Genomic DNA, 26,673 nt, shown 5'->3' with positions numbered 1-26,673 from the left:
CTTCCGGTGTGAGCGGCCCGGCTGGGGGGGGGGCAAGATGGCGGCGGCAATAGGGGTCCGCGGCCGGTTCGAGCTGCCGCCTTGCTCCGGGCCAGGATGGCTTCTCAGCCTTTACGCTTTGCTCAGCGTGGTGGCTCGAGGGGCCTTGGCCACTACGCACTGGGTCGTCACGGAGGACGGGAAGATCCAACAGCAGGTAGCGGCCAGGGTGCCCCCTCTCTGTCCGCGCCCCGCGAGGGGGATCCCCGAGCCGGGCCCCTGTGTGGCTCGGCACGGCACCGCCCCCAGCCTGCCTCCCCCTGGTCCTAGCCGGCGGGTTGTGGCTTCCAGCGCTCAGACTTGGCGCCGCCCCCTCCCCTCAGGTCTCCATGCCCTGGCTCCGCCGTGGGAAACTTCTCAGCCTTCCACCGTGGGGCCGCGCGCCGTCCCGGAACCGACCCTGGGAAACGTCGACTTGAGCTCAGGGTTTAGGAACCACATATTCATCATTAGTTCTGCCTTTGGAGCCTATGGGCCGGGTCCCGCGCGCCACCACCTCTTCCCGAGGAAGTAGAAAGCAGGTGGCAGTGCCAGGGAGTGCGCGAGTCCCAGGCCGGTGACAACCAGGCTGGCTTTAGTGAATGGATCACTTCAGCGACTTCTCCAGTCTTCTCTCCCACATGGTGGGATTTGTTCCAGGATAAGGTGGTTTTAGGCTGTGCCGTTAGCCGGGTCATCAGGGGCTCATTAAAGACAACCCATTCTTGCTCCTTCTGAAGGAATGCCAGAAGATGCCTCTGGTGGCGTCGTCTGCATCATTCAGCTCCTAGGTGCCCTCATTTCCCGGTGCATTTTGCATTGCTTTTTTACCTAGTTCCGGTAACCCAGCCCGGCACGTAGCATATACAGTTTACTAGATTACTGTATGCTTGAACTGATTTCTCAGAGGACAGACCGCTTTTCTTATGTAACTTTCTGATGCCTGCACTTGCGTTTATGCTGCTGATGCTTAGAGTGCGCGCGCGCGCGCGCGAGGGCGCGCGCTCCACCACTGAATCTTGTAAACTTAATGACTTTCAGTGCTTAACAACGATCGGTAAATGTCCAGGAGACATTGAAAAAGTGAAGTGTGTACTCCATGCAATTGAAGCATACTACCTCTACTATTTTAACCAAAGTCGCGTGAAATTACTGATCGTTTGGGTTAACTGTAGGAACACTAAATATAAACAATAATTTAAAATAGTCATCCCTTATCTTTTCATTATACTATTTACTGGCGTGTATTTATAGCTGTCTCCCATTTTAAAAGGTTTATTTTTCAAGAATATTAAGGTCCAGCTTAATTTTCATTAAGCTCTGGCTGAGGCTTAAAAATGTTCTCAGAAACCCTAGAAAATACAGTAAGGCTTTTTGTTTGTTTGTTTGTTTTTGTTTTGACATAAGGTTAGAAATCTTGGGTCCATTCTCGTTGTTTTCGTTTTTTGTTTGCTGTTGGTGGTTTTACCTGATGCCCTCGTGAAGGGAAGTATTGAATTAAGTCATTTATACTGCAATTTGGGGAGCCCTTCTCCTATTGGCTCTTTTGCTATATATTGTTTCTGGCCACAGCTATTTATACTCTGACATTGACTTCTCCTTCTCATTTTGGTGTCCTGCCATTCGACTGAGAAAGTAGCCCATCTGAAAAGTGAAGGCTAATTGATGGAGATAGATTGTTCATGTGCTGAATATTGCAATGGAAAAGTCAAATCGGATTTGGTTTTGTTCTTTAACAAATGCCGTCTTTTGCGCATTGTATCTATGCTTTAGAAGGGAAAATAAGGGTTTTAGTAACTTGCCTCAGAGTAGGGTCAAATCTTCGGACTCTCTGCCAAGTCATCACTTCAGTAAGTAGTTAGGCTTAAAGTTAAGAAAGCAAGTCTTTTTTATTTGTGTCTTTTTTAATGACCCCTTTCATTGACTTTTCCAATTGTTCTCTGCACATTAACAGTTGCAGCATTGAATTCTGGCAGCCATGAAATTTTATTCTACAAGAAACAAAATTGCATACAACAGAGTAACAGCTGGAGGGTAGGGATAGGGAAGATGAAGTTAATCTAAGGGAAAATCAGTAATAAATAGAATAGGAATTGGATATGGTGGGCAGCTTTTGTGTTGGGCTCCAGTAACTGCCTAACTCTTGTGCCCTTTCCTGGCAATAAACTGAATTCAAGCAAAATCTAATAAATATAGTTTAGAGTGCAGTCAGTGGTCACATTGGGTATATATTACTATGTAGATTTGGGGATACTATAGTTCTGTTTGTAAATTCAGAAACATAGTTAGGATCCAGTATATATACTGTATCTATCCTAAGTGACATATCTAATTCTTGGTTCTTGGTTCTGTTACACAGCCGAGAACAGAAGTGTGGTTTCATTTTTAAAATGATCTACTATCAAGAAGAAGCCATGGGCAAACTGAAGTAGAAAATCTTAGAAAATTAGACTGGCAAATGCCTCTCTGATTATTTGAATTATAATATTTAAACTTTTTCTAATTATATATAAGTCATTACTTTTCCACAGCATAGTCATTTTTCCACAGCAAATGTGGAAGTGTTTATATGAATTAAAAATCAGAATTGGAGCCATCTGTGGTGGCACACAACTTTAAGCAATAGAGAAGCAAGAGGCAGGTGAATCTCTGAGTTTGAAGCCAGCCTGATTTACTTATTTAGCAAGTCCTAGGCCAGCCAGAGCTATTTAATGAGATCCTGTCTCTCAGAGAAAAAAAAAAAATCAGGCTTGCCCGAAGTGTACATTTAATTAGGATCATTTCCATTATTGTAGTTAGTTTTAAGTACAGCATGGAGTCTTTACCAGGAAAAGTGCATATTCATTGGAAAAATTCATTTTTATATTTCAGCCTTAGCAGACCCTAAAGATAGATAGCCACTAGTTCTATACTGCAGGCTTGTGAATATGCAAGTGTGGAAACTCACTGTCCATGTGGGTTGTATTGGGGCTTCAGTCAGACAGATCTACATTCTTGCAGGCAACCTCTTCACAATAAAAGCTGGGGTTGCTGCTGGCAACAGCATGTGTCCAGTGCATGCCATGGAAAATCAGAGTGCTTCTTTCCGTGATCCCTGCCTCAGCTGAGAAGCATCCCTTCCTACCATTGAATTCGCAGGACTGTCTTCTAGGGAGTTGTGGAGTTGGGGTGTAAAGCGAATGCTCCATTTGCTATGTTTCTTTCCACCACAGGCAGACAAAGGTTAAGAAAAAGGCTGCCCACAATTGTGAGCTTTTTCTCTACTTTGGGTTCTGGGACACCTCTTAGTATTCATTGCCCCCTGCACCTGGAAATCAGAAACACCATCTGTCTTCATCATCTTTCCTGCTGCTCTGACAAAATACCCTAACAAACATACCTTAAGGAAGAAAAGGTCTATTTAGCTCACCACTTCAAGTTACAGTCCATCATGGGAAAGTGGGGACATGTCAGGGTAGCAGGAACTTAAGGCAGCCAGTTAGGAGCAACTACTCACAATACAGCCTTAGAGAGCAGTGAGTTAGCACATATATGCCCATGCTCAGCTCACTTTCTCCACTTTTTACAGTCTAGGCCTCAAACCCAGGGAACAGTGCTACCCACAGAGGATGCTCTTCCCTTCTCAATTAACAAAACCAAGACAATTCCCTGAGACACACCCACTGGCTGTTTTAATCTAGACCATCCCTCATTGAGACGCCCAGTGGTTCTAAATTGTGTCAGATTGACAAAATTTATCATCCCACCTTTTATCTCACTTTATTTAAGCAAGGGTCCTTAACTTGGACTCATTTTGTGAATTAGATGAGTGCATGCTATTAGCCAGTTAGCGTGAGGATCTACTGTGTAATTAAGCCAAAATAAATAAATAGATAGATAGACAACTAGCATCATCCTTAGGTGTTGAAATGGGGTTTCATAGTTAGGTTTGTTGGTACACATCTATAATCCCAGTACTTGGATATGGAGGCAGGAGGGTCAGTAGTTGGTTATTCTTGACTATATAGTAAGGTTATTACCGGCCTGGGCTACGTGAGACCCTGTCTCCAACACAGACTTGTGCTTGAGACACACACGGAAGGAAGGTAGCATGCTTCAGTTAGAGCATGTAGGCAGCTTCTTCATAATCATAGCTGGGACTGTTGCTGGTTGATTTTGTGAAGAATAATCATCTAGACAATATTTTCAAGTAATTTTTATATTTTAATTAAAATATCACATCACTTTCCCTTTCCTTCCTCCAACCCTTCCCATATAACCCTCTGCTCTCTGAAATTCACGGCGCCTACTTCTTTAATTGTAGTTAAATACTTGTGTTGTTTAATTTTGATGTTCTTAACTTAACCCATAATGTAGCAGCTTTTCCTTTCCCTCCCTTTCTCTCTTCCTTCCTTGTTCTTGTTCTTTGTTTGTTGAGACAAAGTCTCATACAACCTAGTTTGCCTCAAAGTTACTATGTAACAGAGGTTTGCCTTGAACCATTTGATAATTCTGTTACCATCTTTGAAGTGTTGATATTACAGAAATACCCATTATGCCCAGGGTTTGGGGTTTTGTTGTTTGTTTGTTTGTTTTTCCATTTTTCCCCCAAAGTACCTACTAATTCACTTGCAGGGAAGGTTAAATAAATTTTGAGATTAGCCTTCAACCCTCAACACTCACTGGTATCCTATTTCTTTAGTTTTTGTGACTTTTTTGTTTTGTTTTTAATTTGTTTCTTTTAGAAAGGTTCTCCTGTATCTCAGGCTAACTTCAGACCTGCCATATAGGATGACTTTGAACTTTGTAATCCTGAGGTTACAGGTGTGTACCTCTATGCCTGGCTCATTTCATATCAGATGAACTCTTGAATGTTCCAACTGTTAGTATGTAGGCCTGTTCAATTAAGAATTCTCTTCAGCAGTGGAAGTCTTGGCTTTCAGGAAGCATCACTGCTGTTACCACTGTCTCAGCATTGTAGTATTTATTTCCTTGACCACGTCTCCTCCTCCTCTAAAGTTAGAGCCATCAAGTTTAAATGTAGGGGTAGAAAGTATTTTCTGTGGGGAAAGGATTCTTAAAGAATACATGTTGCAGTGCTGGAAAGATGACTCAGCAATTAAGAGCACTCACTGCCCTTCCAGAGGATCTGGGTTCAATTCCCAGCACCCACATGGCAACTAACAACTGTCTGTAACTCCAAGATCTAACGCCCTCACACAGACATACAGGCAGGCAAAACACCGATGCACATAAAATAAAAATTAATAAATTATTTAAATTTAAAAAACATGTTACAACTTAGTAACCTTTTTCATACATCTGATGAGTAGCATTTAGTAGTGACAACCATTATGAGTGTATTAATCTACAGTAGGGTGCATTTTGTGCTATTTGAAGTGCATGTTTTTCTTCGTGTCACTCCAGTAAGTAGAAGAAGGGAACATAAGCACAAATGTGGAAGTAAAGAAGGCTTATCCAATCCATTTTCTTCCAAGTTAGATCATTTCAGCCAAGAATTTCACAGTAAATTTAGGATAGGTGACAATGGGGAGGAGGGCGCTCAAATAAGTTCATTTGGTGATTGAGTGATCATTTGCCTCAGTCAAGCAGATGTCTAGGGAGCGCAGATGCTTTTCATTGCTCATGCTGCTGATGCATAAAAGCTTATCCCTTTGGCAAAGCACACGTGCTAAGTCACCTTCAGCAACTCTTGCCCAAAGAAGAGATAAACCACATGGAGTTGAAGAGGCCAACGTCCCCATGGCACTGCTCTTCAATAGGTTTGAAGTGGATGGGCTATTTGATTTTGGTCTGATGGTTAGTAATTTGGCAGATTTGAGAGGAGCTTCACATGCACAATGACTCAGCTCAATTTCAGTGCTTTTAAGAAAGGAGACTACCTGGTTATAGTGTACCCAGAATATGACCCAAATTCTTCTATAACTTCTAACCTAACCCTTCCTTCTCTCTAGCCTTTATCTAATCATCCTTGAGTACCTAACCCTCACTCCAGCATCACACACACACACACACACACACACACACACACACACGCACGCACGCACGCACGCACGCACGCGCACGCTCTTTGTTACAAGCATCCTGGGTATGTTGTGTTCTCTCTTGCTTCTGTCCTTTGCACATGTTCCTCCCAGGTACCCTCATTTAACTAACTCCACAACTTTTCTGCCATTTTCTTTCTTTGTGTTTTCATAGCATACTGAATTTGTTTCTGAAAGCATTTGCTGTCCCATGCTCTGTCCATTTACTTACCTTCGTGCCCTCTGGACCACTGACTGCATTGGTCCAAAGAGGGTCTGGATACATCCACCTCTACAACTCCAGCATCTCCCACACTGTCAAAGCATGCAGGTGACAACATAAAATTAACTGTTGATTGGCAGCATGATGCAAGCATGATGCAAGCAAGTGTGATGAGTGGATTCTGCCTCTTAGACATTTACAATTGCCTTTATGAAGCCAGTGTTCACTAGTTTGATCATCATCTGAAGATAGCTTGTAGAAAGTCTCAGACTTGTGAAATATTTTGAAAGATCCAAGTAGCCCATCAATCAATTAGCCCTTTAAGTCTCAGAAGGGGCGTGGGCTAGATGAGAAGGGCTGTAATGTCAGGGACCACTCTTGCCTGTCTGCTGCTGATCAGGTTATGCTCTGCAAGGGATAACGTCCTCTCTTCCACTGGTGTTATACAAGAAGATCAGCTTTATTGCCTGACATGTTAATCTATAGAGAAGCAATGAGAAAAGTGATGACTAAGAGAAGAATGAGAAGGCAGGCGGTGTAGACAAAGGGCAGCAGCTACACTGCTGAGCAGGGGTTACAGTCAGCTGCGTGCCCAGCAGCTGTTGTAGTTTAAGCAACCCTGCTGGAAGCAAACAGAAGGCATACTGGCAGTGAGGGATATGAGGGCTTGCCAACAGGCCGAGTCAAAAATTAGCACAGCTTTGCACTCCAGTATGTGGAGAGCAGTACCTGTGTCTCAGTTGTACTCTCTGATGGCAAAAGTTAAAACAACAGAAGCTCCTGTGTGTGCTTCTATGGCAGGTAACTCAAAAGAGTCATGTGTGTACTCCTTCTGTTCTCTTAAAGCCAATCCAGTCTGCCCTTTATCCCTACAGCTCTCATCCGGACACCCAGGGTTTCCCTCATGGCTAAACTCAGTTCTCAGTAACCTCAGCAATCTTACTTTGCCTCTTAGCTACCTAGTGACAGCCTCCTACCTTACTGAACTATTTACAGACTGTTTTTCTTCTGAGCCCCTGGCCAGGACTCTTTGTTCTTTTCCGATGGATCGATCCCTCTTTCCTCGATGACTCTTACTAGCTGCTGTGCTGCCTTGCTCCCCGACCTAATGGTCTCATGCAGTCTCCTGCCATAAAATTTGACCTCCCAAGGCCTTCCAAATCTCATCTGAGCTCCATGTCTCCTGGGCGTCTCCACTCAGAATGCCATCACATGTACACGTGCCTTAAACCCAACCCCACCCCAAACTTCTTCTATTCACCAAATTGTTGAGACCCCAAATACTGGTGTTTTCTTGACTCTTTTATTCTCTATTCCATACCTGGCCTAAAAATAAGCATCATTTTTACTTCCAAAGTGCTTCCCAATTCAGCCATGTGTTTCCACTTCACTTCTGTAGCCCTAGTCCAGACTAACTCTGCCTCAAGCCTGCTCTGATGCCAGATCTTAACTGGTCTTCTGACTCCAGTTATGTCCTAGTCAGTCTCTTCTCCCCAGAATCACTGAAAATGTTTTTGTTTTGTTTTGTTTTGTTTTTTTAAATACATGTGTCCATATCACTCATTCTCAGATAGGAAGCAAGCAGAGAACATGAGAACCATGGTTTCCCATCACACATGAAGATGAATATCTAGGCTCTGCTATAGCTTACAAGGCCTGAAAGACCTGAAACCTGGCCACCTCTCCAGCCTCAGATCCCACTGACCGACTTAGGTAATGTGCTGTGTTTCAGCCTTCAACGCTAAAATAGCCTTTGGGGCTATTCAGACCAAGCAAATCTCTGCCTTTGGACCTCCTTCTACAGATGCCATTATACTTCAAGCTGCCTCTTCTTTTAGGTCTGTTCATATTTCACCTCTTACATGTCGAAAACATCATTTCTCCCAACACTGTATTCTTCCTCTGCTTTATTCTTCATAGCACTCTCTGCTGGCACTGTATTATAGCATTTACATTTTATTTCCTGTCCATTCAAGAAGGTACCAGCTTTGTCTTCTTCAATGAACTGAAAACAGTGCCTGGCATATGGCATACACTCAGGAAATTCTGAGTAAGTGAAAAAAGTGTGTGTTTGCATACATTACTTTTACCCACAGTGTTACATGTGTCAACATACTCAGAGGCCACCGTCATTTTAGTGGTCCGGAGCAAGGACAGTATGTTGAAAGTGACAGAAGAGTTCGTTGATTCTCTCTGTTACAAATAAAAAGCTTGGACAAGCTAAGAGCATAGTGTCTCTTAACAAGAGTTGTAAGATGTTCCCTAGCCACATCAAATTGAGTGTTCTTCCTCAAAGTTCCTTGTATTTGGAAATACTTTCATGAATTTCTCTTTTAAACATACAATTGGGAACATTTTGTCTGGTGACTAACTTGCCACCTTAAAGCCACAATAAAGTAAAAAGCTTCCTTCTTGGTTAAGACTTGATAGTAATCAGCTGAATGAATATTCTATAATGTATTTATCCAGTGCTTTTGGCAGGCATTTAGATTCTGCAGGGTTTTTACTGTCAGACAATGCTGGTGAGTGAGTGTGTATCTTTGTATCCTGTCTACATGTAAGATGAATTCTTAGAAACAGAGTTAACTGTTTTAAAGAATGTATTACACTAGTTTTCCTAGATATTGGCGAATGATCATGCTAAAGGATTATGTCAGTATTTGAAAATGTCCAACAGTCGTTGGGATGTGTGAAACCTTTGTTCATAATCTCACTTCAGCAAGAGAGCATGCGTTGCCCTTAGTAAACAGCACTGCGGCCATCAGCAGGAGTGCCAAGCAAAAGCAGTCTTCAGTTTCATTTTCACGTCTTCCTAGAACAATTAAACTTGTATCACTAGTGCGTATTTCATGCTTGTTGTATTGCAGCAAAAGAAATAAGTCGTGTTGATTTCATCCCTGAGCAGTGGCTTAGTAATGAGGTTGAACTACATCCAGTTGCCTCTCTTTAGGGCAATGATTTCCAACATAAACTAGCAAAGCCATCCCCAGGCCACTGAGTTTCCTGTCACCTCAGTAACACTGTGGCCCAGTGTCTCACACTGATTGTAGTGTGTTTTCTAGGATTTGAGTAACCCAGTTATTGCACTAAGAATTTTAAAGCTCAAACCTTGTATTATATCTAGGCTTAGTGAGTGCTTATATTATTTTCTTTTGCTGCTGTTTGAGAAAGAGGAGGAGGAGACTACAAACTTAATGGTTTAAAACCACCCAAATTTATTGCCCTCCAGTTAATAAGGCTAGAAATCCAACCTAGGACTCACAAGCATAGTCCAAAGGACAACATCACTGAGCACCTTACTGGAGGCTCTAGGCAAGGCCCACCTTTTCTAATGCCTGGTGGCTGCCAACATTCCTTGCTCTTGAGCCATTTTTATTGCATCTTCAAAATCAGCAGCAGTGTACCCTATGACCTCACTTTCTTTTCCTGTCTGTCTCTGCAGCCTACCTCGTGTGTGTGTGTGTGTGTGTGTGTGTGTGTGTGTGTGTGTGTGTGCGCGCGCACACACTCTCCCTCTTCTATATAATTACACTGTACCCACCTGATATCCAAGCTGTGTTCTCTGTCCTAATTAAGACAGTCTGATTAGCAACAATTCATCTGATTGATACCTTCATTCTCATTTGCCATATAGCATAATGTTTTCAAAAGATTAGGGATGTGAGCATGGGAATCTTGGTGGGGCTATTATTCTGTCTGCTACTATATGCTCAGTACTTATATGCCTGAATTAAAGCCACAGCTGAGTTACATATAAAACTGCTATCTGTAATATAATCAGCAGTTGGGAAAGAGAGGTAGGAAAATCAGGGGCTCTCACATTCAACCTCAACTACATAGGAGTTTGAGGCCAGCCCATCTCAGAGGGGAAAAAATAGTAACAGAATCAGCTACATTGTTTTCATACGTGTTTAATAAGAGCTTCTTGACAGATACATAGGAGAAATAATCCATGACTCTTGTCATCTAATCCAACATTTTATTTCCTGTCTTTGTAAAGTTACAAATAGTCTAGCTGAAAGTATATTGTTTATATGTTTTTCCATGTTGCATAAATTATAAAATATAGTTTAAGAGTTATTTGTTGCTTATGTTGTAAATGTTAATTATCTTGCTTATCAGGAAGACATTAAATGTTTGACATGAATATTCTCGCAGATTGGCTGAAACATTGTGAACATTTAAATCTAGCTAATAGCTATGTGATACACTTCACATGCTGAATTATGCAAGATTAGGCATGTTTGCAACCATTGTAACACAAATCTTAAAGGGTCTTATTAAAAAAAAGAAAAACAAAAAACAAAAAAAACTCGGGGCCAGGTATTGGCGTGAACACTGAATGATCAGAGAAACAGCACAAGCCACCTCCAACCTCACCTTGCCAATTCCTCAGCTGATCTTGTTTCCTCAAACTGAAAGCCTCTGAATCTTCATCTGAATGGATCTCAGCTGAACTGCTGCTAAAAGCTAAAAGCTTAAAAAGGCTCTAGTTCCTGGTCCTCACGCCTTATATACCTTTCTGCTTCCTGCCATCACTTCCTGGGATTAAAGATGTATGTCACCATGCCTGGCTGTTTCCAGTGTGGCTTTGAACTCAGAGATCCAGATGGATCTGTGCCTCCAGAATGCTAGGATTAAAGGCATGTGCTACCACTGCCTAAACCTATGTTTAATATAGTGGCTGTTCTGTTCTCTGACACCCCTGGTCTTCACATGCACATGAACACAAACACACATACCTGCATATACACATAATAAGGAGTTAAGATTAATGATCCAACTCTATTTGCTGGGAAAGACATGCAATAAAATGGGCAGAGGAATGGGCAGGGGAAGGACTCAATACACTAGATATTATTCCCGTTTTTTAAAAAATTAGCCAGGCTATGGTGGCTCACACCTTTAATCCTAGCATTCAGGGAGGCAGAGGCAGGCAGATCTCTGTGAGTTCCAGGCCAGACTGGCCTACAGAGTGAGTTCCAAGACAGCCAGAGCTACATAGAGAAACCTAGTCTCCATGCTGCTTTCATATATTAAAATGAATACCATTGAAGAGGTTAGAGCAATTACTGTGTATGAATAAGTTGCATATAAATGACACTACAGAAATGTGTCATTTCCTGCTGTAAATGACCAGTGACAATTGACTCACTTGCCTTCCTAGAATATCAAATATGTTTGTACCTGTAAATTGATTATTTTGTTTAAAATGTTCAACTTTGTCAAACTTGTCAATGGAGCAATTTCCATCTGTGGCCATATGGATTTACTGAATCCACTATCTTAGGATTCTGATTGGAGATGTGGCCATTAACAATGTCTAGATTCAAGAGCTGGAGAGATAGCTCAGCAGTTAAGAGCACTAGCTGCTCTTCCAAATGACCCAGGTTTTAATTCCCAGCATCCACATGGCGGCTCACAGCCATCTATAATTCCAGTTCTAGCATATTCGACACTCTCACACAGACATACATGCAGGCAGAACACCAATGTACATTTTTAAAAAAACAAATCATTAAAGTCTTAGTTCATTAGAGAGAACAAGAAGTGAGATCTATAAAAGTGTACTTGATAGGAGTAAAATATCTGCTTCTGGTTTATATAATTGAATGCTTGTACTCATATGATGTGCTCTAAAGAAAATAAAGTTGAATTTCCTGGCATATTTCGTCTTCTTTGGTGAAGTGAATTGCTGCAGAACAGTGAACTGTCACCTGGAGGTTTAGAGAATGCACCCTTCCAGGTCACAGAACTAAGTCCACATAGTTACATTTCAAATGCCAGCTCCGTTTTTCCCTGCAGTATAATTGCTGTAAATATAATTCATATTTCTTTTCTTAAACAGTGCAGGTGAAAATCGTTCTGCCTTTTCTTTGTGATTCAGGGCCTGTGAGCATGTATTGCACTATCAGGAAATGGAATTTGGTAGCATTTGTCACTTGATGAAAAGCCAAAGGAAACTTGGAGATCTTAGTATGCTGCAGTATGTTCTCTTTTGTTTGGTGGATTGGTTGGTCAGATGGTTTCTTTTTTTTTTTTTTTTTTTTTTGAGACAGTCTGTAGATGAATTTCTAAACAGTCTTAAATAAATAAGAAATACAGAGCCAAATACAGAGGTGCAAGCTGTAGAGATCAGAGCAATAGCCACCAACTAACCTTAGCTCACCCCGTTGCTGTAGCTTCCCAAGAAAACCTCTTCCTGTCTAACCTGCACCTTTATTGCCTTCCTGTTCTGCCTTCTCATTGGCTCTAAGCCCAGCCACATCACTTCCTCATCATTGCCTGTCTATACATACCTCCAGGTCTCTATGGTTGCTAGTGGGATTAAAGGCGTGTGTCACCACGCTTGGCTGTGTCCTTTACCACACAGAGACTACCTGCCACATGATCGGATTAAGGGCGTGTGCTACCACCGCCTGACTTCTGTTTATGGCTGACTATGACCTCTGATCTCCAGGCAAACTTTATTTATTAACATATAAATAAAATACCACCACAACAGTCTCAAAATGTAGCCCAGACTGATCTCAAACTCATAATCTTGCCTCATGCTCTTGAGTGCTGGGATTAAACTCCCTCTCTCTATTACCTCTTGGTGTTGACCCTGAGGGTCTTTAAATACTAAAGATTATGGCATTTTCTCTTCCGTTATACAGTGTACAGAGAGAATATAGGAGTGTATAAATTCCAAGTGTTCAGTGGACCAGGCATAAAGAGTTACTGAGTGCATATGGGCAGAGTGATGCTCTGATATTTACAGGGCTGTCAAGCAGACACCCGTTTGTAGTTTTCTGAGGAGAGGTACTCAAAAGGAGAGGTGTCTGTGCTGGCATTTGCCAAGATAATTGCTATACTATTTTAGAATTTAAGACCCTGAAATTACTGCAATAAAAATATGTGTCAGGTCATAAGTCTTGCTAACCCTTTATTTGGCAAAGATCCATGCCATTTGCTGCCACCTCCAAAAGAGAAGCCCAGCTGTCAGTAGCTACCCTTCCCGTCAGCTAATAATGTTATCCTGTGTCTCTGCTAGCTGCTTCATCTTTGCTAGACCAAAAGCTTCAAGGAAATGCAACACACTTCCCTCACAATGGAATGTGAGGAAAGGCTGGTACAGCCATGTCTATGTGAGTACTTCTTAATTTAAAAGTAAGATTAGTCTCTAGCTCTGAAATGTTAAGTCTTCATCTGTCTTTTTCTTCCTGCAAGTCCCTTAAATACCTAGTAAACAATGGGCTTGGGTGTTGAGACAGGACTGTTCTCCTACCTCCCGCTCCTCTGGGTTCTAAGTTTTCTGGAAACTCCATTGAATAGCCTTTGCTTGAGCTCTAGGCAAGTTGCAAGTCATTCTTTACTTCCTATGTGAAGCTTTTTGTACTCAGGCCATGGGTTGTAGCTTTTACATTTTCTCCTTTGTTCTGTCCCATAGGACATGGCCCTCTCTATTGCTTTATTGATAAAATGAGGTATCTAATATTTGTTCAGCTAAAAATGTTGTGGTATCTTTGTATATAGGTTTGCCTCCCTGTTTAAGAATACCTTAGGTTTATTTTGCTAAGTGAAGGTTCATGTCGTAATGATGTACATGTTGGTAGATAAATAACCCTGAGAAAGTGAGAGCAGCCAGGTGGTGGTGGCAGCGGTGCACGCCTTTAGTCCCAGCACTCAGGAGGCAGGGGCAGGTGGATCTCTGTGAGTTCAAGGCCAGCCTGGTCTACAGCGTGAGTTCCAGGATAGCCAGGACAGTTTCACTGAGAAACCCTGTCTTAAAACACACACACACACACAAGTAACAGCAAATCTCTAAACCTGTTACCAGTATGTGGGGTTCATCTTCCCACATCTTCAACAGCACAGTCACTTGATCTCTTGATCAGAGAACACACACTCTAAGTAATAAATCTACAACTTATCTTATATCATCTTTAATTTATGACTTCTCCAAATGGCCTTACAAAAATGTATTTTTAATATTTTCTTTTTTATCACTTCCAAGTCTATGTAGATATGAAATGTGCTGTCAAAACTAGGCAGTCTGTATTTTTTGCTATTACAAGTATGAAAAATATTTAAAGGAAATTATTTTATTATTTATTTTCAAGTACTTCTCTTCCTTTGTTTACTCAAGATGCTGGGAAATGAACCCTAGAACTCTGTGCAGGCTGAGCTCACTGAGCGGCACCCCAGCCCCACCTGTGTGCAGTCTCTATTGCGATGCTCTGTAAACTGCTGATCATCCTGAGCAACTGTCATGAACTAGAATGGTGATGAGGCAGCAGTTGAAATCATTAAATGGAGCTTTATTAATCCAAATAGATGTTATTGAAATGGGATTGAAATAAATTGAAATAAATACTTATTTATTGCTTTCTTGTAGGTGGATTCACCAATGAACTTGAAGCATCCCCATGACTTAGTCATATTAATGAGACAGGAAACAACAGTTAACTACCTCAAAGAATTAGAGGTGAGGCAACTGGATATATGAGGTGCAGCTGAGACTTCTGCCTCCCAGAAGCTGGTTGTGTTCAAAGAAAGCTAGAGCCTATCATTAAGCCCAATTCCTGTGACTTTTATAGGAATACAGATTTAGATCTTGTTTTGAGGTGGGGTCTTTCAAAGGAATTACTTTGTCAAAGTGTGTGTGTGTGTGTGTGTGTTATTAATTAAATTTGTCCCTAGACAGTTTTACACATGTATGTAATACATACTGACTACTCCCACCCCCACCTCCCTGTCTACACCCGTCCTCTCCATCAAAGTGGTTTGAGTAATAGAGGAACAGAGTACCCTGGTGTAGGTATAAACCTAATTCTCCCCTCACTTATCCTAGAATAAGGTCTGTATCATTGCTCCCACCTCCACCCCAGAATGTGCTGGGGTGCTCTCTGGAGGAAGGGACAGTGCTCTCCAGTATGGTCTGAGAAGAGTTTGGGTGAAATATGAAAAAGAAGAAAGGAGCTAGACATGGTTGCTCACATCTGTAATCCCAGCATTCCAGAGGCAAAGAGGCAAATGGATCTCTGTGACTTGGAGGTTAGCCTGATCTATATAGAGAGTTCCAGGATTACACACAGAGACCTTGTCTCAAAAAGGAAACGAAGAAAGGAGTGAAAGAAAGGACTTGGACAGGTAGCACAACACCATCCCAGCTCTTGAGTCCCAGGCCAGTCCAATGTGCATAGAGAGCTACTATCTGCAAAACAGGGAAGAAGGGGTTTTATGAAACCTAAAAATTATCATTTTCATTCATTCTGAAGGAGTAAAAACTAGGGTCTCACTGTGGTCTTTTCTTGTGGTTAAGTCAAAAAGTCTTAACCAGTTTGTACCATGAAAACTTGAAACTTACATGTAGAAAAACAAAATATGAATTTTATTTAATGAACAAACCAAGCAGCAGTTTTTAGGCACTGATTTTTACCATTTATATCTATGAGCTGGGTTTGCTCAATAATATGCAGTGATTGGAAAAACTAAATCTTCTCCCATAAACTATCAACTTGAAAATTATAATGTAAATTATATCTAAATTTTAAGGAGACAAGTTATAGAAAAAGTCAAGTGCCAGACGAGAGTCAGAACGTACTGGGATAATGAGTGCAGCGTGAAGTGCTGAGGCAGGAAGGAACCTGAAGGACCGTCTCAGTTTAGACGGAAGGACCTAAAACCAAGACCCGCTCAGGTTCTCAAGGCAGGCACGGCAGAAAGAAAGGCACAAGGCTCAGGACTTGTTCTTTGTGTTTCTTTTGTGTTTTGGTTTGGGGAATTTTTGTTATTTTTCTTTCTTAGTTTGCTTTCTATTAGAAAAGGACATGACTGCCCCTCCAAACCTGGAGAGGAAAGGGTTTATTTGGCTTATGCATCCCCATCACAGTCCATCATGAAGGACATCAGGGCAGGAACCTGGAGGCAGGAACTGAAACAGAGACCACAGAGGCACACTGCTTACTGGCTCATGGTCAGCTACCTTTTTTATAACTCTGAGAACTACCTGCCCAGGGCTGGCACCACTCACAGTGGGCTGGACTCTCATCAATCATTATGATCAAGAAAGTGCCCCCATAGACTAGTCTGTGGGCCAATCTGACGGAGGCATTTTCTCAGCTAAGGTTCCCACGTCCCAAATGACCATAGCTTGTGTCACATTGTTAAAAGAGAGAAAAAAACAAAACCTACTTCACTAGAACAGTTTTGTAGACATTGAACCCAGAGCAGAATGGGCAAGCATTGTACCACTGAGCTGTCCTTCCTTACTCCATTGGCTTATCTCTTAACTTGAAAATCAGCTTCCCATTAAACTAAGTCAATAATTCATTTTCTGGTCACACTAAGCCCTGAATTTCACTGACATAAGTTCAAATTGGTACCTCTTTCAGCATATATGTGTCTGCAGATGTTTAATTTGTGTGAAGTGTAAGGGAAAGGCTTTTTGCACCTGTGAACTAGCACCCACAGGTGTAGTGTTTTTAGAATGTAGAATCCAGTGTCACAATATTTTAAAATAAGACTCTCACCCTGATACTACTGGTTTCATCACTTACAACATTGGAAATGTTGATATTTTTTCCACTGATATCAGGAATACAACAATAGATTTCTTTGTAGGGATTCATGTTTTGAAGCATGACCTGTTTTTACTTAAACATAGTGTTCAAATAAATGGCAATGGTTCAGAAGTTAGTTTTTACTTTTAGATACATAAAAACATTATGTCTGCTTACTGTTGTTACTTTTGTAATGGCATAAATAAAATTCAGTTTAATGATATATAGGGGGAAATGTGATTAATTCATCCAGTAAGTGAAATGCAAAGGAAAAATGACTGGATCCACCCATTTTGAAGTGAGTTCAATGTAGGAATTTGTGCTTACTTCCTATAGATAGGAATGACAGGTGAGATACAAATACAGATATAAAAATGAATGGCCAAGCCTAACTGCAGTGGAAGCCCACCCACGAAATCGGAAGTGAGTAGAAACACTATGGGGAACACAGCCACGCACAGCCTGTGGTGTCTGTGGAGCTAAGACTCTGACCATACTCTGGGTAAGATGAAGGGACAGGACCAGGCTTACTGCTTCCATATGGGTAGAGCCAAGTTTTGCTCTTACAAAGGATCTGAGGAGAAGATTAGCAGAAAGTTAAAGTAAAGGCTGATGAATACAAAAGACAAGTCAGCCAGCAGTAGCTGTACCCTCAGGTCAGCATCATGGAGTAAAGCTCTACAGTGCTCAGTAAGATCTGGCTCTGACTTGGGAACTGGGCAGATCCTAGAAGCCGCTTCAGAACATGAGTCATAGGAGACTTGTGGAGTATTCGACCTGAATAATTACAAAGATGAAGTAGATATGGGCTGAGATTTAAAATTCATTCAAGGGCTGGAGAGATGGCTCAGCCATTAAAGGCTAGGCTCACAACCAAAGGTAAAATTCATTCAAGAATGAAGTCAGGGTGAAGATGTTTTCTGGCACATAGGCAGAACGTTTCCCAACCACAGACCCTCACTTGAATGAAAATGTGAAGGATCTACTATGTAAAAAGAAAAATAGAGTGGAAGTACATAGGATATATGATGGTGTAGCTGAGGCTTTCCTTGAATTTCTGATCCTCCTGGCTTTTTTACCTTCCAAGTGTTGGGATTATAGATCCATGTCATCTCACCTGGCTGAATCCAATTATTTTGGGCCTGACTTTCTGATCTGTTTACCATGTCCCTGATCCATAAGCCAGGGAAGAGAAGGCTGACAGAGAAGCCACTGCCTGTATAGTAACATTCTCAGTAGCTAAAACATACAGTTAGACTACCTACTAGAGGGCCACAAGATTTCTAAGATCATGTTGTGTAGGCCTGAGTCCATAGAACAGTGATGTAAAATTATCTTATGAGGTGTGGTAGGACACGAAGGAGTATGATATAGCCGTTCACAGTAACATGACCTCCCATGATAGTTAAAACCTAATGATATGTCATACCCATCAGAGCACATCAAATAAAAAATAAGGTTAAGGATATGGACTCTGTCATGGTCTGCTGGTAGAATTTTTATAATCATCATGAAGAACAGATTTAACAGTGTCTAAATCAGATCTAGGGTTGATAAGTGGGTAAGGGTAAGCTAACCTTGGTGATCGAGTTGAGTCTCCAGAACCAGCATGATGGAAGGAGAGAACTCACTCTCACATACTGTCCTCTGACCTCCAAACGCCTAGGTGTAGTCCTGCCAGAATGCTTGCACTGAACATGGGCAAGCCTGTTAGAGGAAAGTAAACTGATACCCCCAACAGCCGTCGGTTACCAATAGCTCCTCTGCTAGGGGTGGGACTGTGGGAAGGCTCACCCTTCCCCAATTGGTGCTGGGATTTTCTCGGCTTGGTCTTTGAAGGCTTCACAGCTGCTGTGAGTTTATGTATGCAGTAGCCTGTCGTGTCTGTATGAGATGGTGTTCTCTACTGTCTCTGACTCTTAACACTCTCCACCCCCTCTTGTGCAACAAGAGCCTTGCAGTGTGAGTTTGATGTAGATGTCCCAATAGAGCTAGGCCTCCCCAGCCTCTTGTTCTCTGCACCTTGACTACTGTAGTTCTCTGCATTACTCACCATCCACAGCAGAATGAAGCCTCTCTGATGAAGACTGAGAGATGCTAATCTATGGTATAGTGATAAGGATTTACACTACAGTTTAAACTGAATACTGGTACTAAGCTTTCTTCTAGGACCTGTGTCCTGCCCAGATAGAAGTTTTTGGCCCAGTTAACCACTATTTTAGTTTTAAGGTATTTTTTAATTAAAAAGAACTTGTGAATGTGGGTCAGGTATATGCATGTGAATGTGAGTGTCCATGGGCACCAGAGGAAGACATCAGATAGATCCCTTACAGTTGGAATTATAGGCTGTTGTGAGCCACTTGATGTGGGTGCTGGCAACTGAGCTCAAGTTCTCTGAAGAGCAGCCAGTGCTCTTAACTACTGAGCCATCTCTCTAGCCCCTGGCATTTTGTTTTGTTTTTAAAGTTATGAAAAAAGTTTAGGGAAACAACCTAAGCATTGACAAAAAAAAAAAAAAAAGATACATTTTTATACATACATTCATGTGGAAAATCTAAGAGCGATAAGTAATGCAGGCAAATGTGAAAATATAGTGTTAAGTTTAACAAGATGTACAGCAGTACATCAACATAAGACCATTTATGTAAAGAATTGAGTTTTTATTTTGAATCAGCATGTACATTATCAAAATAATGTTTCATAACAGAACAAATGAGTCCTGCATATGGATACCTTTTAGAGAGGCTGGTGATAACTAGGGTAATTAAGGGCACTTCAGAATCTGTGCCTTCTTCTGACTAGTTCAGTGCTCATTAAATTCTCTTTTGATTTCAGTGACATCTAGCTGAATCCATTTTTTCCCTTAACTTACATTTATTTGTGTGTGGAGGTATGCATGCATGCTCACTTATGTTTGTGTGTGTGTGTGTCTGTGTGTGCAAAAGCACACGTAGATACATGCATAAATGCATGACAATTAGAAAGCTATTTGTAGGAAGTTCTCCTGTTCTATCATGTGAGTTCTGGAAATGGTCAGATCCTCAGGCCCGGTAGCAAGTGCCTTTAACTGCTGAGCCATCTCATAGGTCCCTGTTGTGTTTTTATTTTCTTACTAGAAGCAATTAGTTGCTCAAAAAATTCACATAGAAGAGAATGAGGACAGAGACACAGGACTAGAACAGAGACACAATAAAGAAGATCCTGACTGCATCAAGGCCAAGGTGCCCTTGGGAGACCTGGATCTCTATGACGGCACATATATTACTCTGGAGAGCAAGGATATCAGGTAAAGCAGTTCTCTTTCCAAGGCCTGAATCAGTAAGAAAGAAGTTCCTGACAGTTAAGATTCATCACTGATGAGTTTATTGAAATTTGAAAGTTCAAAGTACATAATGTATGAAGGAAACTTGCAAATCAATTAAGATATATTTCATACCACAATATAAAACTGAGCTATTTACAGTAAAAAAAATAAAACACAAGTGCCCAGTAAACATGTGGAAATACTTCTTGGAATTTAGAGTATATGTGCAAGTTAAAACAGTTTCATCTACCATACTGCAAAGACAGCCCTTCAAAATCAGTAACTATAAGAACATGGAAAGGCTTTCAGTGGCACTCTCCCTTGATTTGACATTTCTAGAAAAACTTGAGCAGTAATTTACCAATCTTTGAAAGACCACCATCTTAGCTACAACTATTTTCTGATTCTTGCCCCGTCTCTTTTAATTTGAGTTCCCCAAATACTTGACTTCTTATGGCAGCTATTTGGAAAGGCACAGATGTTGGCTGAGTACTGTTGCTTATAAGGTTGAGGTACAGGGAGACTGTGAGAAAACTGGATGTTCCTCAAAGTATTGTTGTACCTCTTTCATTCACTAACTGCTTCTTGATTTCAGCCCTGAGGATTTTATAGACACAGAATCTCCTGTCCCTCCAGATCCGGAGCAACCTGATTGCACTAAAATTCTAGAACTTCCATATAGTATACATGCTTTTCAGCACTTACGAGTAAGTGGAGAACTTTAGAGTTTGGGAGGGACATCTGTTTTTCTATTATTTGGTCTTATGTTTTAAAAATATTTTTATTCTTTTCTCACAAACCACTTTATAATTTTACCTGTGAGTCTTAGATCTTAAAACTACTTTAAAATAAATGCTACGGGATACTGAGTTTCTTACGTCTTACATCCTCTACTGTTTTTTACTGTGTTTTTCAAATTGCCTCCTTCTTTAGGGTGTGCAAGAGAGAGTGAATCTATCTGCCCCTCTTTTACCTAAAGAAGATCCGATCTTCACATACTTATCTAAACGCTTAGGAAGAAGTATCGATGACATAGGTCACCTCATTCATGAAGGCCTGCAGAAGGTGAGTCACCCAGTGACTGACTGAGCCAAGAAACTGTGTGTGCACAGGGATGTGTTCCTTTCAGGATAGAGGATCCAGAGTAATGATTACATTGGTACAAAATACAACATTCATCAGGAGAGAGGTATAGGTAGAGTCATTTCTTTTACCAGGAGGAGATACTGAAAAGATTAAACTAATTCAAGAAAAGGGAAAAAAAAAAAAAAAAATCCTAGTAGAAGCAATGGGGCTTATAAACTAGATTATATCAGTTAAGTTTGTAAGAAAATTAACCATTGATGCATCTGTACATGGTACACATTACCACTGCTCTCTTCCCAGTTACCACTATAATCTTCTCTAGTTTTCTCACAAGAACTTCTCCCTGGTAGTGTGTGCCCACAGTCTCAGCTGCTTCTGAGGCTGAGTTCGGAGACTCTCTTCAACCCACCAGCTCAAGACCAGCATGGGCAACACAGAGACCCCAGCTCTAGAAACTAAGGGAAGTAGGGAATTATGGAAAGCGAGCCAAGAGTGAGATGTGTCATTTCGGCAGGTGTGGGGATTCAGAAGACACTTGTTGCTCTTTCCTTCTCTGTTCCTAAGGAGCCCCAGGCTGGGGTGTCTAGCTCAGTTGGTGCAGTGCTTGCTCAGCCCTCGTGTGGTCCTGACTTCCAGTTCAGCATTGCATAAACCAGGTGGTGCATGCTTGTGATTCCATGCTCTGGAGGCAGAGGCAGGAGCATCAGAAGTTCACAGTCATCCTGGACTACATAGGAAGTTGGAGGCCACCTGGGACTCCATGAGACCTCATCTCAAGAAGAAAATATAGTTCTGTTTTAAGCAGTATTCATTATGGTAGTATTAGATAAAATATATTATTACAACATTTATGTATAGTTTATTCAGATACTTAGCTCTGTATATTGAGGGGAATTTTTGAATAAAAGTAAGAAAACAGTTTTATTTTCAAATGCATTTCTGACTTTTATACTGAAGGGTAACCTCTTCACCTTGTCTTTCCAAAGGTGAGTTTGCATTCACAGAACTTGAGGAATCAGGAAAATTGGGGTGGGATGCTCCCTCACTGACAGGACTTTATTGCTTATTCCTTTGTGTGTTTCCTTAAGAGAGACAGTTCTCACTAGGAGGTCCAGTCTAGACTGGACCTCACTGTGTAGCCCAGACCAGCCTCAAAGTCTTGACAATCCTCCTGCCTCAGCCTCCCACCATGGCTCTCCCAGGTTCTTTGGACAGGAGTCTTTGGGCTGCATCCCTGTGTTCTTATCTCAGTAGTTTGTCTTGCTTTCTTCATCTTGAGTTTCAGAAGGGCCAGTCTTTGAGTTGTGCTCATGTTGAACATCCTCAGTCGAAGAAACTGTCCTCCCTTGGCTGTGACTATTGTTCTGATTCCTCCTAGAACTCTTCCTCGTGGGTACTGTATAACCTGGCTTCATTTTACTGGAGAATAAAAAATGAACCGTATCAGGTAGTGGAGTGTGCCATGCGAGCACTTCACTTCTCTTCCAGGTAAGATTCCTCTTCTTCAGCACCTCCTGATTAGCCACAGCACTGAGGATTGGTAAAGAGTAACACATGGGGAACAAGAAGAACCAATGTCGTGTTATAATTACTCACTTCTCCATCTCTTAAATTAGCTCATCACAAAAATAAAAGATCACAGATGTCAGTAAGTTCCAAGTGAAAACTGTGTAATATACTTTTCATTATCTTTATAAGGTAAATAGGCTGTCATTCACATGAGATATTATTGCCAGGACATACACTGGAGGCATTAGCGTGAGTTGTATGTGTGCAGGTGTATGTGCATGTGTGCCTATACCCACACATTGCATGTGTAGAGGCCAGAGAGCTACATCAAGTGTCTTCCTCTGTCACTGTCCACCTTACTTTTAAGATAGAGTCTCTCACTGAACCTGAAGTTTGACATTTTTGTTAGATTAGCTGATTGGTCAGCAGGCTCCTGGGACCCTCCTGTACTTAAAGTGACACTGTCACTGCACCAGGCTTTTATGTGGGTGCTGAAGGTCAGAGCCCTGAACCATCTCCCCAGCCCCCAAATGGACTTCTCTTTAATCAAATATAAGCCATAAGTGAATTTTTAAACCATAAAATGTCTGCGAGATCTTATTTTTTGTGGCAACATTTGTAGCTATGAGGTTGAGGAAGGATTGTCAGTAATTTTAAAATGAGATGTGAAACATGAGGAGTAGATACACAGAATTATGGCATGTGCTCCCTGACCTCTAACTGCGTTCTTCTCTTCTAGGCACAATAAAGACATTGCTCTGGTCAATTTAGCCAATGTTCTACACAGAGCACATTTCTCTGCTGATGCTGCTGTCGTGGTCCATGCTGCTCTGGATGACAGCGACTTCTTCACCAGCTACTATACACTGGGGAATATATATGCAGTAAATACTACTTTTCTGTTTGTGGAGCTAGAACAATTGCTAGAAGGAGCTGGGCCTTGTTTCTTTCATCTTCTTTTTCTCTCAGGAGACTGCTTTTTCCTTTCCACTTCTGTCTGAACAATGGAAATAAAGTAATCGGTGGGAAGGGAAAAAATCACCTCAATACTGTGTCATAATGCTCTTAGCTTTTGGACAGAAATAGAAGTAAACTGAAGTTCTAAACTGCAGGCTAAACTTTTTAAGGATAGCAGGCCTTTGCAGCCATAGTATGCCTTGCTGTTGTGGGGATGGATCAAAACAATTCTCATTACACAATAAGGTAGATAAGACTTCATAAATCATCAGGGCTTTGGACAGATGCAACCAGCCATGGTTAACATTTCTTCCACTGTGTTATGTATGTGTGTATTTGTTTTGTCTCCCCAGATGCTCGGGGAATATAACCACTCGGTGCTCTGTTACGACCATGCTCTGCAGGCCAAACCTGGGTTTGAGCAAGCTATAAAGAGGAAGCATGCTGTCCTGTGTCAGCAAAAACTGGAGCAGAAGCTAGAGGCTCAGCATAGGTAACTGGAAGGAAAACTGCACTGAAGCACCAACACCAGAGACTCTTGGGTTAAAACCATGGCGTCACCTTAACATGGTCAAAACAGTTGAGGAGAAAACCTCTTCATACTGCAGGTCCATCCCTGTTCACCAAATCCAAGTGGCTTAGCACAGTTCGGTGACAGCTCCCCGACTCTCCAACCATGTCAGTGCCAGGAATAGAGAACATTGTAATGAAAAGCTCTCAGTTTAGATCTTTACAGGTTGGTTGGTGGTTTTCAGACAGTTTCGTTCTATAGCCCAGTGTCTTAGTTACTTTTCCATTGCTTCAAAGAGACAGCCTGGCCATGGCAACTTGTAAAAGAGAGCATTTAGTTGGGACTTGCTCACAGTTTCAGAGGGTTAGTTCATAATCATCATGACAGAGAACATGGCAGCAGACAGTCAGTCATGGTGCTGGAGTGGGAGCTGAGGGCCTACATTTGATCCACAAGTAGCAGCAGAGAAAGAGAGAAACTGAACCTGGTGTGAGCTTTTAAAACCTCAAAGCCCATACCCACTGACACCTCTACCAACAAGACCACACCTCCTAATCCTTCCCAAAATGGTTCCACAAACTTCAGACCAAGCACTCAAATATATGAGATCATTCTTGTTCAAACCACCCAGACTCAGACTAACCTAGAACTCACTGTGTGCCCAGACTCGCTGTGAGCTCTCAGCAGTCCTCCTGTCTTAGCCTCCCGCGTACTAGGATCACACGTGTGAGGCACCATTCCTATCCTTTTGACCTCTGGCTGCAATCGCGACAGTTGGTGCTCTTGGGAGGTTCTGGATATGCAGAAATTCTGCTGATTAGTTGTATTTTAACAGAATACAGTGTGTTGGTGAAGTCATGTGTACATACAGCATTTGATCTATCTTTAAGCCTTTAGCTCATAGGGTCAGACATTGCTTTTAACCCACATTTTCATTGGGTGTATGTTGGTTGAACAGCAGTGAAACTCTTTTGTACTTGATCCTATCAGGATTTTTAGCAAAATATGTTTGCTTCCATAGATAATAATGCCAGCTAAGAAAGCTGATATGATTCAGAAGAAAATTTTTTTATTCCTCAGAATTAACCTTCTTATTTTGGGTCTATTTTGGTTATTAAAAAATTAAGGTGGAATTTAGAACCCATTAATTTATTCATTTCCTAATCCATTTAAAGCATTATGTAGTGAGATAGAAGGGTTGGTAGCAAGCTTGCTTCCTTGTAAATGGTTTCTCTTCTACTGGATCAGAATGCATATGCCCTGACTGAGCATCTTCCAATGTAATTCTTAGTACCCGAACTCACTCCCTCACAGTCTTTACAGGTCTAAATTCTCCATGTTATAATACAGTGTATAATAAAGTTCCAGGGTTTAAACATAGTCAGGAAGTTGGCTCATTGAAATCAGATGGTGATGAATATTTCTAAACAATATTTCTCTGTTTTAAGAAACTAGAATATGAGATCAGGATACTATGGCCAATAAAAATGAAAATGAGAAAAGGATTCTAAGATGATTTTGAATGTCAGTGGAATAAATATCCCTGTGATAAAACACCATAACCAAAAGGAACTTGGGAAGGAAGTGTTTATTCCAATTAGAGCTCACAGTCCATCACTGAGGGAAGTCAGGGCAGGAACCTGGAAGCAGAAACTGGTGCAGAGGCCATACAGGAATGCTTGCTCAACCTGCTTTCTTATAGCACCTAGGACCATCAGTCCATGAGTGGCACATCCTGCTATGGGATGGGCCCTCATATATCAATTATTAATAAAGAAAATGCCCACAGGCTTGCCTGAAGCCCAATCTTATGGAAGCATTTTCTCAGTGTACTTCCCCTTCTTAGATGACTCTATCTTGTGTCAAGTTAACATAAAACTAGCCAGCACAGATCCAGTTTTTAATTACTTATGTATTTGTGTATCATCTTTCTATATGATGCAAAGGAGTAAACCCAGGACTTGTACTTGCTAGGCAAGTTCTCTGACATAGCCTCAACCCTAAATTCATTTTAGCTGACTTATAGAGACATAAAAATGTGCAAATTTATGTTGTACTATGTGAAATTTCAATGCATGGTTCTATTGTCCAGATCTGTCTTTTGTCTGTTCCCCATAGTGATGTGTAAACATTTGAGGAGATGATGTTTTCAGCTTAGGCGGCTGGGTGGGCGGCATTGCTGTTTGACTGTGGAGAAAGGAAGCATAAGGGAGAGAGCACATTTTACAGACAGTCCAGTTCAGCTGGGGAGGACCCCACAGCAGACTCACCACAGTCCCCTCTGCTCTGCCTTGCCCTTAGCATGTGCTCAGTTAGAAGTCATGGGAAAACAAGGCAGGTGATTTCTGAGTTTTATGACATGAAAAACCCAACACATCATTTGATTTTGAGAATGCCTTTGCATTTATGTTTTTTCTTAAGTAATAATTTAAATTTTAATGTTTCTCAAGTATTAATTTTTAAAATAGCATTTATTTAACATTATTATTCTTGAA

The 26,673-nt window shown here is 41.4% G+C and overlaps 1 protein-coding gene across 6 annotated transcripts in view; it reads left to right on the top strand.

Annotated features, from left to right (window-relative positions):
- Positions 1–26,673, top strand: part of Ttc17 (tetratricopeptide repeat domain 17) — a 103,775-nt gene continuing 77,102 nt past the window's right edge. For 4 of the 6 annotated variants that reach the window (XM_036183670.1, XM_036183673.1, XM_036183676.1 and 1 more), the window contains exons 1-8: positions 1–196; positions 14,645–14,734; positions 19,928–20,097; positions 20,711–20,822; positions 21,049–21,180; positions 22,580–22,689; positions 23,450–23,594; positions 24,021–24,160. In XM_036183670.1, the coding sequence (XP_036039563.1) occupies positions 38–196; positions 14,645–14,734; positions 19,928–20,097; positions 20,711–20,822; positions 21,049–21,180; positions 22,580–22,689; positions 23,450–23,594; positions 24,021–24,160 (1,058 nt within the window). In that variant the 5' untranslated portion in view covers positions 1–37. The remainder of the gene's footprint in view (positions 197–14,644; positions 14,735–19,927; positions 20,098–20,710; positions 20,823–21,048; positions 21,181–22,579; positions 22,690–23,449; positions 23,595–24,020; positions 24,161–26,673) is intronic. The other 2 variants (XM_036183674.1, XM_036183672.1) reach the window with 1 other exon arrangement.

Source organism: Onychomys torridus, chromosome 4, assembly GCF_903995425.1.
Source record: "Onychomys torridus chromosome 4, mOncTor1.1, whole genome shotgun sequence".
In the NCBI taxonomy this organism is placed as follows: Eukaryota; Metazoa; Chordata; class Mammalia; order Rodentia; family Cricetidae; genus Onychomys; species Onychomys torridus.
The sequence above is the reverse complement of the archived record's forward strand: the minus strand, read 5'-3'. Positions and strand labels throughout refer to the sequence as shown.